This window comes from Pavona decussata, unplaced genomic scaffold (genome assembly GCF_977016875.1).
Source record: "Pavona decussata unplaced genomic scaffold, jaPavDecu1.1 SCAFFOLD_602, whole genome shotgun sequence".
NCBI classification, from domain to species: Eukaryota; Metazoa; Cnidaria; class Anthozoa; order Scleractinia; family Agariciidae; genus Pavona; species Pavona decussata.
The window spans coordinates 4,055,163-4,067,012 of record NW_028145860.1 but is presented as its reverse complement, the minus strand read 5'-3'; the positions used below and the strand labels follow the sequence as shown (position 1 = coordinate 4,067,012).

At 39.6% G+C, this 11,850-nt stretch overlaps 2 protein-coding genes across 8 annotated transcripts; both read right to left on the bottom strand.

Annotated features, from left to right (window-relative positions):
* Window positions 1-651: 651 nt before the first annotated feature.
* Window positions 652-6,114, bottom strand: LOC146449489 (uncharacterized). Of its 2 annotated transcripts, XM_085101358.1 has the most exons (5): window positions 5,655-6,114; window positions 3,757-3,824; window positions 3,511-3,552; window positions 3,184-3,322; window positions 652-2,913 (listed from the first exon to the last, which is right to left on the bottom strand). In XM_085101358.1, exons 1-5 carry the CDS (start codon window positions 5,947-5,949, stop codon window positions 2,537-2,539), a joined length of 921 nt encoding a protein of 306 aa, XP_084957484.1. In that variant the 5' UTR covers window positions 5,950-6,114; the 3' UTR covers window positions 652-2,536. The 2 variants fall into 2 exon arrangements, with proteins under 2 accessions (XP_084957484.1, XP_084957483.1); XM_085101357.1 differs by having other exon boundaries at window positions 3,511-3,824; window positions 5,655-6,065.
* A 498-nt stretch (window positions 6,115-6,612) lies between these two features.
* Window positions 6,613-11,504, bottom strand: LOC146449488 (uncharacterized). Of its 6 annotated transcripts, none has more exons than XM_085101354.1 (4): window positions 10,949-11,504; window positions 9,805-10,133; window positions 8,859-8,952; window positions 6,613-7,984 (listed from the first exon to the last, which is right to left on the bottom strand). In XM_085101354.1, exons 1-4 carry the CDS (start codon window positions 11,241-11,243, stop codon window positions 7,614-7,616), a joined length of 1,089 nt encoding a protein of 362 aa, XP_084957480.1. In that variant the 5' UTR covers window positions 11,244-11,504; the 3' UTR covers window positions 6,613-7,613. The 6 variants fall into 6 exon arrangements, with proteins under 6 accessions (XP_084957480.1, XP_084957482.1, XP_084957479.1 ...); XM_085101356.1 differs by having other exon boundaries at window positions 8,880-8,952; XM_085101353.1 differs by having other exon boundaries at window positions 6,613-7,996; window positions 10,949-11,503.
* Between the last annotated feature and the right edge of the window lie 346 nt (window positions 11,505-11,850).

The following is an 11,850-nucleotide window of genomic DNA, read 5'->3' as shown; positions in this document are numbered from 1 at the left end:
TTTTCACCGCGCTTAGTGGATTTTAAATTCATTGTGGTGATCTGAAAGTTGAATTTACATTACTCTAAAAAGAGAAAACATGACTTTGTTTTTTGTTTTGTTTTGTTTCGGGCTGAGAGCCAAACTGGGTTTTATTTTCAAGGGAGGAAGTGGATAAATGATAGTAGTAGTAGATTATTGATAGGCCTAAATTGATTGTAGCAGTTAGATGTGAATAAAGTGCAAATTATTTAGTTCATTTCACTTGAACAACTTAGCAAAGAGTCTAACATTTCCAGAATGTTCATACGAGCCAGAACGATAACACGAACATATTACGACAGCCTCGAATGACGAGCAAATTTCTAACTCAAACAGACACTTGAACTGAAGGGTTCACTGCTGGCGAGATCCTGTCTATTTCAAACTCGGTAACCCATGCGTTTTTACGAGCCTCATGCCAAGCTGTGTATTAAAGACCGACATAACCCCGGCGATGTTACAGCAACGATTCTCTCTTCGGAATACCGACGCTTTGTCGAGAATCTACGAGACGACACGAAAGTTCACGGGAAAAGTCAGCGGAACAATTTACGCTGAGTTTGGGTTCGTAATGCGATGTCCATTCCTCCCCAGGTTAATAAAAAAAAGCCCCTAGCTACATTTAAGCAGTTTGAAACCGTACTAAAAGAGGTTCACTACAGTGAGTGAAGAGCAAAGTGCCTTGTCTATGTCATAGCGAGGAAAATGCGATCGAACCTCTACAAAAGTTGCAGATCATTAGTCCGACGTCAGTACATTAAAAATTTTTCCTTCCTTCCCCACGTAGGGCTTCAGTTTCAGGCGCGGATCCAGGATTTTGAAATGGGAGGTGAATTTTTGTAATAATGTAATAGAACCAAAGCCTGGTTGAGGTGTTTGAGGTCTGTGCATCAGCATGATTGATTTCCGATGAATAATTAAAATTTTCGAATTTTAGGCGAACACAAATGCCAATTATATTATTTTAGATTTGTAAATTCATTTGCAAGGAGCCAATTGAATTGCAGGGTTTTCGATCCGAAGCATGGGTTTATAATTTGACAAGAGAGCGCGTTCGTTGAAATGATACCGAGAACTCATCTCTATCATTTCTTAAGAATCGGCAATTGAAGAGATCCACAAGATTAGGATCGAAACCGCGGTCTTGCCTGACCATTGCCTTGAATGATACAGAATTTACTAACGGCCGAAGGACTCGAAACAGCCCCTGGCCAGAGCACGCAATCAAAAGAAAGGAGGAAAATACTAAGAACCCGCAACACAAACCTCACAGTTACAGAGCTTAGCGGAGCGATAACAAAACACAAAGCCGTAACTTAAGCGGCCTTTAGCCCTCAAGTTAACACATTGCATAGCTTTCAAAGAAGCTACAATGCTAAAGAAAGGATCAAGAGACAAATAACCGTGATAAGAAGCACAACATCTTGCAACAAAAGCAAATAGCCGGGACCGGAAATCTGACAAAAGCTGCAAGATAATGTATAGTTGTTACACGGTTCAAATCCTATCCTTACAACGATAAAAAGAGAGGCTATACCGTCACCAGACGCACTGAAATGAGCCATACCAAGCCTAAACTAAATGCCACAAACGGCATAAGAACGACAGTCGCTAAACAGAAAGATCCCTGAAAGGTCAAAATGACCTTTGAGATCAAAATACAAAACATGCGACAGTTAAACACATGGGTTTGTTCAGTGTCTATCGTGCAAATCCTCCAAATCATAAATGGGATTTAATAAGAACGAAATCCAGCGCTAAAAGAAAATTACACGGAACACCGCTCATTTCATAGAGAATAGGGTGTTCTCTGAAAGACATACCCGTGAGGGCAAAACTATTACTTCGGCTAAACACACACATGGGAGTCGCGCAGGCCTGCCAACCCCATTATTGCAAAAAAAAAAAAAAGAAAGAGAGGGGCTAATAAAAAGGAGGGGGGGGGGGGTGAAAATTCACCCATTTCACCTCCTCTGGATCCGCGCCTGAGTTTGTGATTAGAAAAGGAAATTAATCACTTCTCTCCCTAATTCCTTTAATTACCAGCAGATACCACTATGATTAATTTCGATCAGTATTGTTTACATATTGCAACATTAATTAGGTTTTCTTCGTTATTCTTAGATTGCGTTTATCAAGAGTAAGTTTCCTTTGTTTTGTCTAGTAGTTACTGCACCCGATAATGTGATCCACAAATCATTTTAACATTACAATACTGAAGACTGACTCTAACCACAGAGAGAGTATATCCACTGTCAATCTTTACTAGTTTTACTCCATTAGCGAACTTCTACCGACTGACAAATCGAGTTTCTGTTAGTTCTAATTTTGCTAATCCAGTTATGCATGATCAACAGCTAAAACAAAACTATTTCGCGCTCACGGTACCAAATACATGATTTCACGCGCCCGGTATGTAACTTTCCTGCGCTTTACAAAAATTGCATATTTTTGCCTCAAGTTCCGATTAGTTTATTGAGTCAACGTGTTATGAAAAACTGCTGTCTATTCCTTTTTAGTCGTGAACAGGCCAAAAAATCCAGAACAACAAAAGCATAAGACACAGCAAAAAGAAAATAATGCCACAATTCCTCAGCGTTAGCCGTGGGCATTTCTTCCAAAAATTCTTTAAGGTGGTGTTTAACCAATCAGCAGCCGTTGTGGTAACCTCATAACTCACACCGCCATAACCATCAGCAATAAACAACACCCTTGCTTCAGGGGTCGAAAGATAATCCTCCATCAAATGAGACATATGTCTTTCGGAAGGCTGCCATCTTTCTTTCCAATCCACGACGTCCCCCTTTTTGTACGAAATCTTTCCATAGCGCAAGCGTGTATCTAACAACACGGTGTCCGCACGTGACGAACCACTAGCACCCGAACTAATGGCTGAAATTTGAACGAAAAAGCCTGTTATAATATACGTTCCATGGACCAAATTGTACAATAACAAAGCATAGAATAAATTTTCGCACATATTCAGTAAGTATTCCTAGATAAATCAGCGCAAACGTTACCAGGAACGGAGGAGCTAAAGGGGAGGGGATTCCCTCAACGTTCTCAAAAAAGGGGCAAAAGAAATAAGAAATGCCAGGGACAGAAGGCCACCTAGCGAAGTTGTGGTGGCAGAAGATTAAAATGAGAGTAAAATTCTTTCACCTCCATAATCGGCCTCTTCCACGTCGCCTCTCCACTCCTGACGTTTTTCTCCTTCCCGGTCGCTGAAGGATCTTCGGCGAGCGCCTGAATTTTCATATCCGCTTAATAGTTCCTCTCTTTCGTCTTCCACCTGAAATGACTGCATGGTAAATAAAAACGTTAATCTAGATATATCGCACTGATTTTTTTTAGCCGGGGTGGCCAAGGATTTGTCAAATTCTATTCCACTCCAATGCGACTGTTTAAGACAACGAACAAGGAGAGGAAAAGAGGAGGGTGATGATAAAAGTAAGAATTGAACAATGCACAACAGGGTAATAGTCAAACCTCTTGTCGCGTATCTTGGCTTGCTGGCGAGATGAATTCAGGCTCTGGAGCTCTTGGCAAAGGCTTTGGTTTAGGAGTGTAAACAAACTTGAACCCCTTTTTGCTGGGATCCAAGTAATGCCGCAGTGCTTCCTCGTGAATCGCTCTGTGCTTTGTATCCCAAGAAAAGATGAAGCTTTTCCTTCCATCTAGATACTCTTCGTTGAACTGGGAAGCCACCTTTCTTCTCGCCCAACGAGAGATGACCGACCGATCTTCTTCATCTTCATCTTTGTAATAACTGTCTCCACCAATCACTATCAACACTTTGTCATCTGAATGAAGGAAAATGGAAGTTGACAGTAAATATCAGGAGCCATAATCAGGGATGGAGACCTTAAACGTGGGGTCCACGCGTCCCCATGTGTTGTACTCAAAATTCTATTGTTAGAAAAAAATTGCGCCACCCTTGACAAGTGTGTTGTCTGTGCCAGATACATGTTATCTAGCAACAATGTTTATAGAATACAAGTTTCGATAAAAATTATTTGGGGGAAAACTATAGACTACGAGCAGTCCCCTATTTTTTTTTTCTTAAAAATAGTAAAGCAAACGATCCACGCAAGATCGCGCAAAAATTGCCTCGAACGCATCTCCTCGCCCTTCCCTCCGCGCATTGAACGTTTCCTCGTGGAAGGCAATTTTCGCGCGCGCTTGTGTTGTTCGCTCGTCTTACACATCGCTCTTCTATTGGAGGTTTGCCTTGTTTCAAACCGGAGATCTGTGTTTACATGTTTAGTCTCATTAGCAAACATCAGCATAAACGGAGAGCCTAGCCAGAAATAAATACACTCCATTAACTGAAAGAGTTCAAGAAAACTTAGTACCTTATGGAAATTTGAATATGACATATTACATTTTTTCCTGAGAAATGAATTGCTAAGTGTCAATACTTTACAAAGAATGTATCACTGATCTCTTAGCACCCAGCCACAAATCTTTTACGAATCTAATTGTTTTTGAAAGCTTATTTCTATAAGGACATTCATCAGATCACACCATTACTTACACCGACTACCAAGAGTGACATACTCTCTCGGTTTATTCTGTCCAATTTGATCCTAGTTCAGCTTGTTTGATTTGCAATACAATAGATTTATTTACTTTCCCAAATAGGCTTTTCAGAGATAATTAACATCGACTATATGAATGACAAAAAGGAAAACAACCCTAGACTGAATTACAACATTTTGATAAAAATATACTCACACTATTTATAAACTAGTATGATATGTAGCACTATTTACAGTCTGCATGATTCGAACTTTCCATCTTTCTTAGAGAGCAATTTTGCGTGCTTATCAGGCAAATTGTAAACAATAAAAACTCTCCTCTATAATTTTCCAAGTCCACAAGATAACCGATATTAGTATATACCAACTTAGAGACCTTGGCATTTTACGCAATTTGATGGGTCTGCTACCTTCGAACATCCAACATACTCAACATAGTCATCTAGTAGTCGTTTTTAGAGTCCAGTCCAGCGGTGTGTGGTCAATTGTTACTCCCCCTCAAAAACAAAAACTGAAAGCTTTCCGAGAATTCGCTTCCGCTTTTTCGATAAGTGTCTGTCACGTGACACCAAGAGAGTTCAAAAGCGAAAGTGTTTATCAAATTCGTGGCCTTACTGCTAAGCGATATTTTTCCCTTGTGATCTTTCCTTGAATAAATGATACAACAGTCTTCAGTCGCTGGAAAATGTACCATAAGCGAAATAAAACTGTTTCTAGCACTTCCGCCTTGCTTGTGTAACATGCAAGCAACGTAGGTTACTATAGAAAAGTCCTGGATGAAGCCCTCGTTATACGATGTTCGCGTTAAAAGTTCTTCAGTCACTATTCAGCAGGACTTTCCTAAAGCGTTGTTTTATAGTATACTCAGTGAACACGGTGGTTCTGGCTTTTGAGTCATTGAAAATGAAATCCCGAACATTAAAATGCAAGCTACTCAACTTTTGTGTCTTCGAAAGAAGTCTTGTTAATAGTGCGACAATTCAAATGATTGCTAGTAAGCTGCAGGATTTTCCTTTGGTGATTTACTTTCCAAATCTCTACAGGTAGAAAATTTATAAAATACTGTATATCATCGATCGGAGTTCAACTAACCCGTTACTTGTAGCAAGGCTCTGTAGAGCTTCGCGTATCCAATGCCAGCGTTATCTTCGTTGATAGAGAGCCGAGATTCGTTCGCATGAACGACAAAGATAGCAAAATCCATCTTCAGTGTTGGCAAGGTTGTGTCCACCATCTCAGCCATTTGTCTCAGACGAAACGTATGAGGATCAACAGAAATTTTGAACCCATATTTCTCTTCTACCGCCTCCAAAAACTCTTTCACTGTTTTTAGATCGTAAGTGTTATCACAGTTAAAAAGGGAAACCCGCTTCGGCTGAACAGCCATCTTGTGTGCAAACTACCGAGGATCAAACGCCTTTTCTGCGGTATCCAAAGTTCAGTTTGTCCGGCTGTCTGTCGCTGCGCACGGTTAATCCCCGTATTTAGGGAACAATTTTCATTTCCGAGAATTGAATGTGTCACGCAACGCATTGTATTGAAATTTATTCTTCCTTCCGTTCTTTCTTTCTTTTTTTTTTTTTTTTTTTCTTTCTTCCTCCCAGACTTTCGTTGTTTTGCGTTCCCTCGCCTCTTATATCGCACTTGGCTTTCAGAGAATGGGCTTTTTCGGACCAGAGTTTAGAAAGTGGAACCGTTTCTTTCACCACGCTTAGTGGATTTTAAATTCATTTTGGTGATCTGAAACTTGAATTCACATTACTCTTAAAGGAAAAAACATGACTTTGTTTTGTTTTTGTTTTTTTACGGGGTGAGGGCCAAACTGGGTTTTATTTTCAAGGGAGGGAGTGGATAAATGATAGTAGTAGTAGATTACTGATGGGCCAAAATGGATTGTAGCAGTCAGATGTGGATTAAGTGCAAATTTAGTTCATTTCCCTTGAACAACTTAGCAAAGAGTCTAACATTTCCAGAATGTTCATACAAGACAAAACGATAACACGAACATATTACATCCTCGAATAACGAGCAAATCAGTCTGACTCAAACAGACCCTTGAAAAGGGGTTCGTTGCTGGCGACATCCTGTTTATTTCAAACTTGGTGTAGATCAAAACCGTGCCTTTTTACAAGCTACGTGTCAAGCTGTTTAAGGCCGACATAACCCCGGCTATGTTACAGCAACGATTCTATCTTCGGTATAACGACGGTTTGTCGAGAATCTACGAAACGACACGGAAGTTCACGGGAAAAGACAGCAGAACAATTTACGCCGAGTTTGGGCTCGTAATGCGATGTCCATTCCTTCCCAGGTTAAAAGAAAAAGCCCCTACACTTTGGCAGTTTTGTTTTGAAACCGTACTAAAAGAGGCTCACTACAATGAGGGTAGAGCAAATTGCCTTGTCTATGTCATAGCGGGGATAATGCGATCGAACCTTTACAAAACTTGCGGATCTTTACTCCGACGTCAGTACATTCAACATTTTTTCCTTCCTTCCCCATGTCGGGTTTCAGTTTCGTGATTACAGAAGGAAAATCTATCACCTGGCTCTCCCTGATTCTTTCACCAGCAGATACCACTATGATTAATTTCTTGTCAAATAACACAGTTGCGATACTGTTTACATATTGCAACACTAATTACGTTTTCTTCGCTATTCTTAGACTGCGTTTATCAAGTGTAAACATTTTCTCCCTTTGTTTTGTCTACTGGAGACTGCACCTGACATTGTAATCAACAAATCATTTTAACATTACTACACTGAAGACTGACTCTAACCACAGAGAGGTTACATCCACTATCTATCTTTACTAGTTTTACTCCAGTAGCGAACTTCCACTGACTGACAAATCGAGTTTCTGTTAGTTCTAATTTTGCTAATCCATTTATTCATGATCAACAGCTAAAACAAAACTATTTCGCGCTCACGGTACCAAATACATGATTTCCCGCGCTCGGCGTGTAACTTTCCTGGGCTTTACAAAAATTGCATACTTTTGCCTCAAGTTCCCATTAGTTTATTGAGTCAATGTGTTATGAAAAAATGCTGTCTATTCCTTGTTATTATTGAACAGTCCAAAAGCCCAGAACAACACAAGCATAAGACACAGTATCAGCACAAAGAAAATAATGCCGCAATTCCTCCGCGTTAGCCGTGGAGAGCATGTCTTCAAATCAGGAGCCGCCGCGGTCCTGGTAACGTCATATCTCACACCGCCATAACCATCAGAAATAAACCGCACCCTTGCTTCAGGGGTCGAAAGATAATCCACCCCCAGATGAGACATATGTCTCTCGGAAGGCTGCCATCCTTCTTTCCGGTCGACAACGTCCTCCTTTAGGTAGGAAATCTTTCCATAGCGCAAGCGTGTATCTAACAACACGGTGTCTGCAGGGAAGGGAGCTGACGTCCACCTAGCGCCTGAACCTGTGGCTGAAATTTGAAATGAACGAGATATTTTATCATTCATTTTCTGAAGTATAATCGAAGATTTGGAGTCAACTCTAGGATCTTTCTACAATTCCTCAAAAGAATTCTCCAAAAATTTTAAAGTTTGCTTCTTTTCAGCAGGGGATAAAAGTCGCCTATAAGCTGTTGCGAGACCACAGCCTCGCGCTCGACTCAAAACTCACAGCGGCATTGCTGGAACTTGATATATCACCCCGTAAGGTTTTCAAACCTGGTCAGTTTACTAACGACTCAGTCACAACAGTAACCATTGGCGCAAAGAAAAGATTAAAATATCCCTAAATTGTCTATGTTTCTGTGTTTGTTCTCAAACTCGTGTCCAGTGATCTCTGATGGAAAAAAAAAAAAACGGAAACGAAAAGCAGTGTGTTGGTTCCTCGTATGTTTCTGTTGCTGTCGTTTTTACTAGAAAAGTTCTTTCGCTCTTTCGTCCTTACCAGTGTACTTGAGTTACAAGTGAAACTCGCCAGGCTGTAAACCTTTAAGCGCCACAATCAAAACGTATATTCTCCTTAACGATCCCATACTTTTCTTATGTTTCTAGTTGGGAGAATTTGTTGAAACTTCAAGACATGTTGCTCCTTCTTAGCCACTTTCTTGTATTACAACTCGTATTAAACATCTTTGTATCCCTTTCTCTTTCTTCCTTTCTTCTTTTTTTGCCTATTGTAAATACTGTTTTATTATATTATGTGGAGGTGAATTGTGTGGAGATGAATAAAAATAAACCAAATCCGTCCTATTACAACTTAGTGTTCAAAGTCACTACTTTTCAAATGAAAATCACCTCCATAATTGGCCTCTTCCACCTCACTTCTTAACTCACTTTTTTGCACCTCACCCTCACCGTGGCTTAAGAGTCTTCGACCGGTGCCGGTTTCTTCATCATCATTTCTAAATCCTTTGTTGTCATTGTTTCTCTGTGGTTAAAGAAAACGTTAATTAACCGTTTAAGCCACAACAGTCCTTTCTCCTTGTAATATCAATGCTTATTCAACCCCTGAGGTCATGAGAATTAAAGATATGATAACCCAAGGTGAATTTTCTTTATATTTATTAACTTCTCCCCAGTTCTTTTATGTGAAAAATATAGGGACAAGATAGGAGAATTTGTCCTCTGATATTAGGGGTTAAAGGGTTAAGATCACGCATCAAGCACTTCCTCCAAGCCATTTCAACATTTCCACACAATGTATAAAAGAAAATAAAACGAATTCATTGATTCTAAAATTAATTATTCATCGATTCTACAATAAATGTTTAGCTTAACTGTATATTATTGCCCCTGAAAATCCTTTTTGAGGAAGAGGTAATGTATGTATGTATGTATTTGGTTCCAGTTTGTCAATTTTTGTGTAAGATTTCTTGGTTGGTTTCTTTGTCTGCATGTCTTTGAATAAAATAACCAAATTATAGCGTGTCTAACCAAGAAATATGCGCTTAGTATTGCAAAGTTCAGCCAATTTATATCTCTGCAATACTGCTTCTGACAACTGCTTGACAACATCGGCATGAATTCTTGAGCGTGAGAACGCAAAGGAAATCACTTCTGTGAAGGAGGTTTGGAAATGTTATCTTAATATAATAGAATTTGGTGAACTTATGCTTCGAATTTCTACAATAATTATGTGGTTTGAGAAACCATGTAAAAAAAGTTTCATTCGATTTCCAAACACTTAAAAACTGGTTTAAAAAATCTCTGTGCCTCGTTCTATTTAACCCACTTTTTGGGGTTTGGAAATCGGATGAGACACTCTTTCGAGTGTTATTACCTGAAGTTGAACTGGGTGATAGCCTCGTTCATCTCTGGCTGGCGGGGGGAATTCACGCTCCGGAGCTCTTGGCAAAGGCTTTGGCTTAGGAGTATAAACAAACTTGAACCCCTTTTTGCTGGGATCCAAGTAATGCCGCAGTGCTTCCTCGTGAATCGCTCTGTGCTTTGAATCCCAAGAAAAGATGAAGCTTTTCCTTCCATCCAGATACTCTTCGTTGAACTGGGAAGCCACCTTTCTTCTCGCCCAACGAGAGATGACCGACCGATCTTCTTCATCTTCATCTTTGTAATAACTGTCTCCACCGATCACTATCAACACTTTGTCATCTGAATGAAGGAAAGTAGAAAGTTTTTAGTATAACTAAACCATTTTATGTGTGTTGCTACGCCTCTTTGAAATCGTGTTTCTAGTGTGAGTGACGACAATTCAATGCCAAATATTTTTTTCCTGTAAAATTTAGTGTCTACTGGCACAATACCTGAAATTAATCGCAACAATTTAGGAGGTTATTTTGTTAGTCAAATATTCTTTCCTGAGAGGTAAAAAGCATCAAAGCGTGAACTGTGCGGCTCAACACATTCAGTATTCATTATTCAGGCCAGTGAACTGTAATTTCCTAAATCGAATCTTGCGAAATCTTTCCTAGAATTGCTTCCGCCTTTACCCTGTTTGATTGATAGTCGTGGCAAATCTTTCCCAGAATCGCTTCCGGTATTTCGCGTAGCAATGGTCATTCACGTGACTACAAGAAAACGAACTGTGCTGTTATGTTCATAAAACTTGTTGTAGATAGTGATACTTTCCACCCGTATTAAACCAATGATTCCATTTCATCATTAATTATTTATGTTTCTGTGAATACACCAGTTCATGCGTGTTAGAAAATCTTAGAAAGCGAAATAAAGGCTTTCAAGCACTTCCGGCTTACCTGTTTTAACAACAGTGCAGAAAGGCTGTCGATACACGATAATCAAATGAAAGCTACTGAACAGTACTTTACTGCAGTGCTCTTTACTATGAAACATCACATGGTTCAAGGTTAAGTCTAACTTTCATTCTGTGGACGAAATTCAAATTGATATTCCTCAAGGAAAATTTTTAAGAGATATACATCAGTTTAAAAGATCCATTAAAAACTCACCGGTTGCCTGTAGCAAAGCCTTGTAGATCCTCGCGTATCCAATGCCAGCATTATCTTCGTTGATGGAGAGGCGAGATTCATTCGCATGAACGACAAAGATAGCAAAATCCATCTTCAGTGTTGGTAAGGTTGTTTCCACCATCTCAGTCATCCGTCTCAAACCAAAATAAAGTGAATCAACGTGAATTTTGTACTTGCCTTTCTCATCTTCTTCTGACAAAAACTCTTCCACTATTTTTAAATCATAAGTGTTATCACAGTTAAAAAGGCAAAACCGCTTCTGTTGAACCGCCATCACACGTCGCCTTCCCTCGGTTGATGCAATGCAAAGTTCTGTTTGTCTGTTTGTCTTCAAGAAGGCAATTCTCGGAAATTTCCGAGAATGCGCAGTTGCACAAAACAAACGCCCTTTCCAAAGTCTGCCGTGGAAGTCACGCAACGCAGTATATTTATATGCACCCTCTCTTTCTTCTCTTTCTTGTATAAAAAGTCCTCTAGTTTATTTTTAATTTTTCTAGCCGGCTTTTCTTCTGCAATTCTTTTTGCCTATTTCAACCCTCTCTTGTCTCGACAAGCTTTGTATGTAAGAGATAAATACCGAGAACGGAGGTATTAATCCATACGGCCCGAGGGATGTATATGGATTAATACCGACGTTCGAGGTATTTATCTGACTTATTTCATGAAATTATTCCTTTGCTCAAGGGGACAAACGTCGGCTAATTAGTACCGTCACACTTAGGTGAGAAACGGAGAACAATAGAAGCAACCTGATGTGTGCGTTTCTCGCAGTACTGCTAATGTAAATGAGGGATTTATCTGTATAAATCCCTCGTTTCAGTTAGTTTAATATTCATGAAGTATGTAAGTTAAATAAAGGATGTTGAATAACAAAAGAAAAT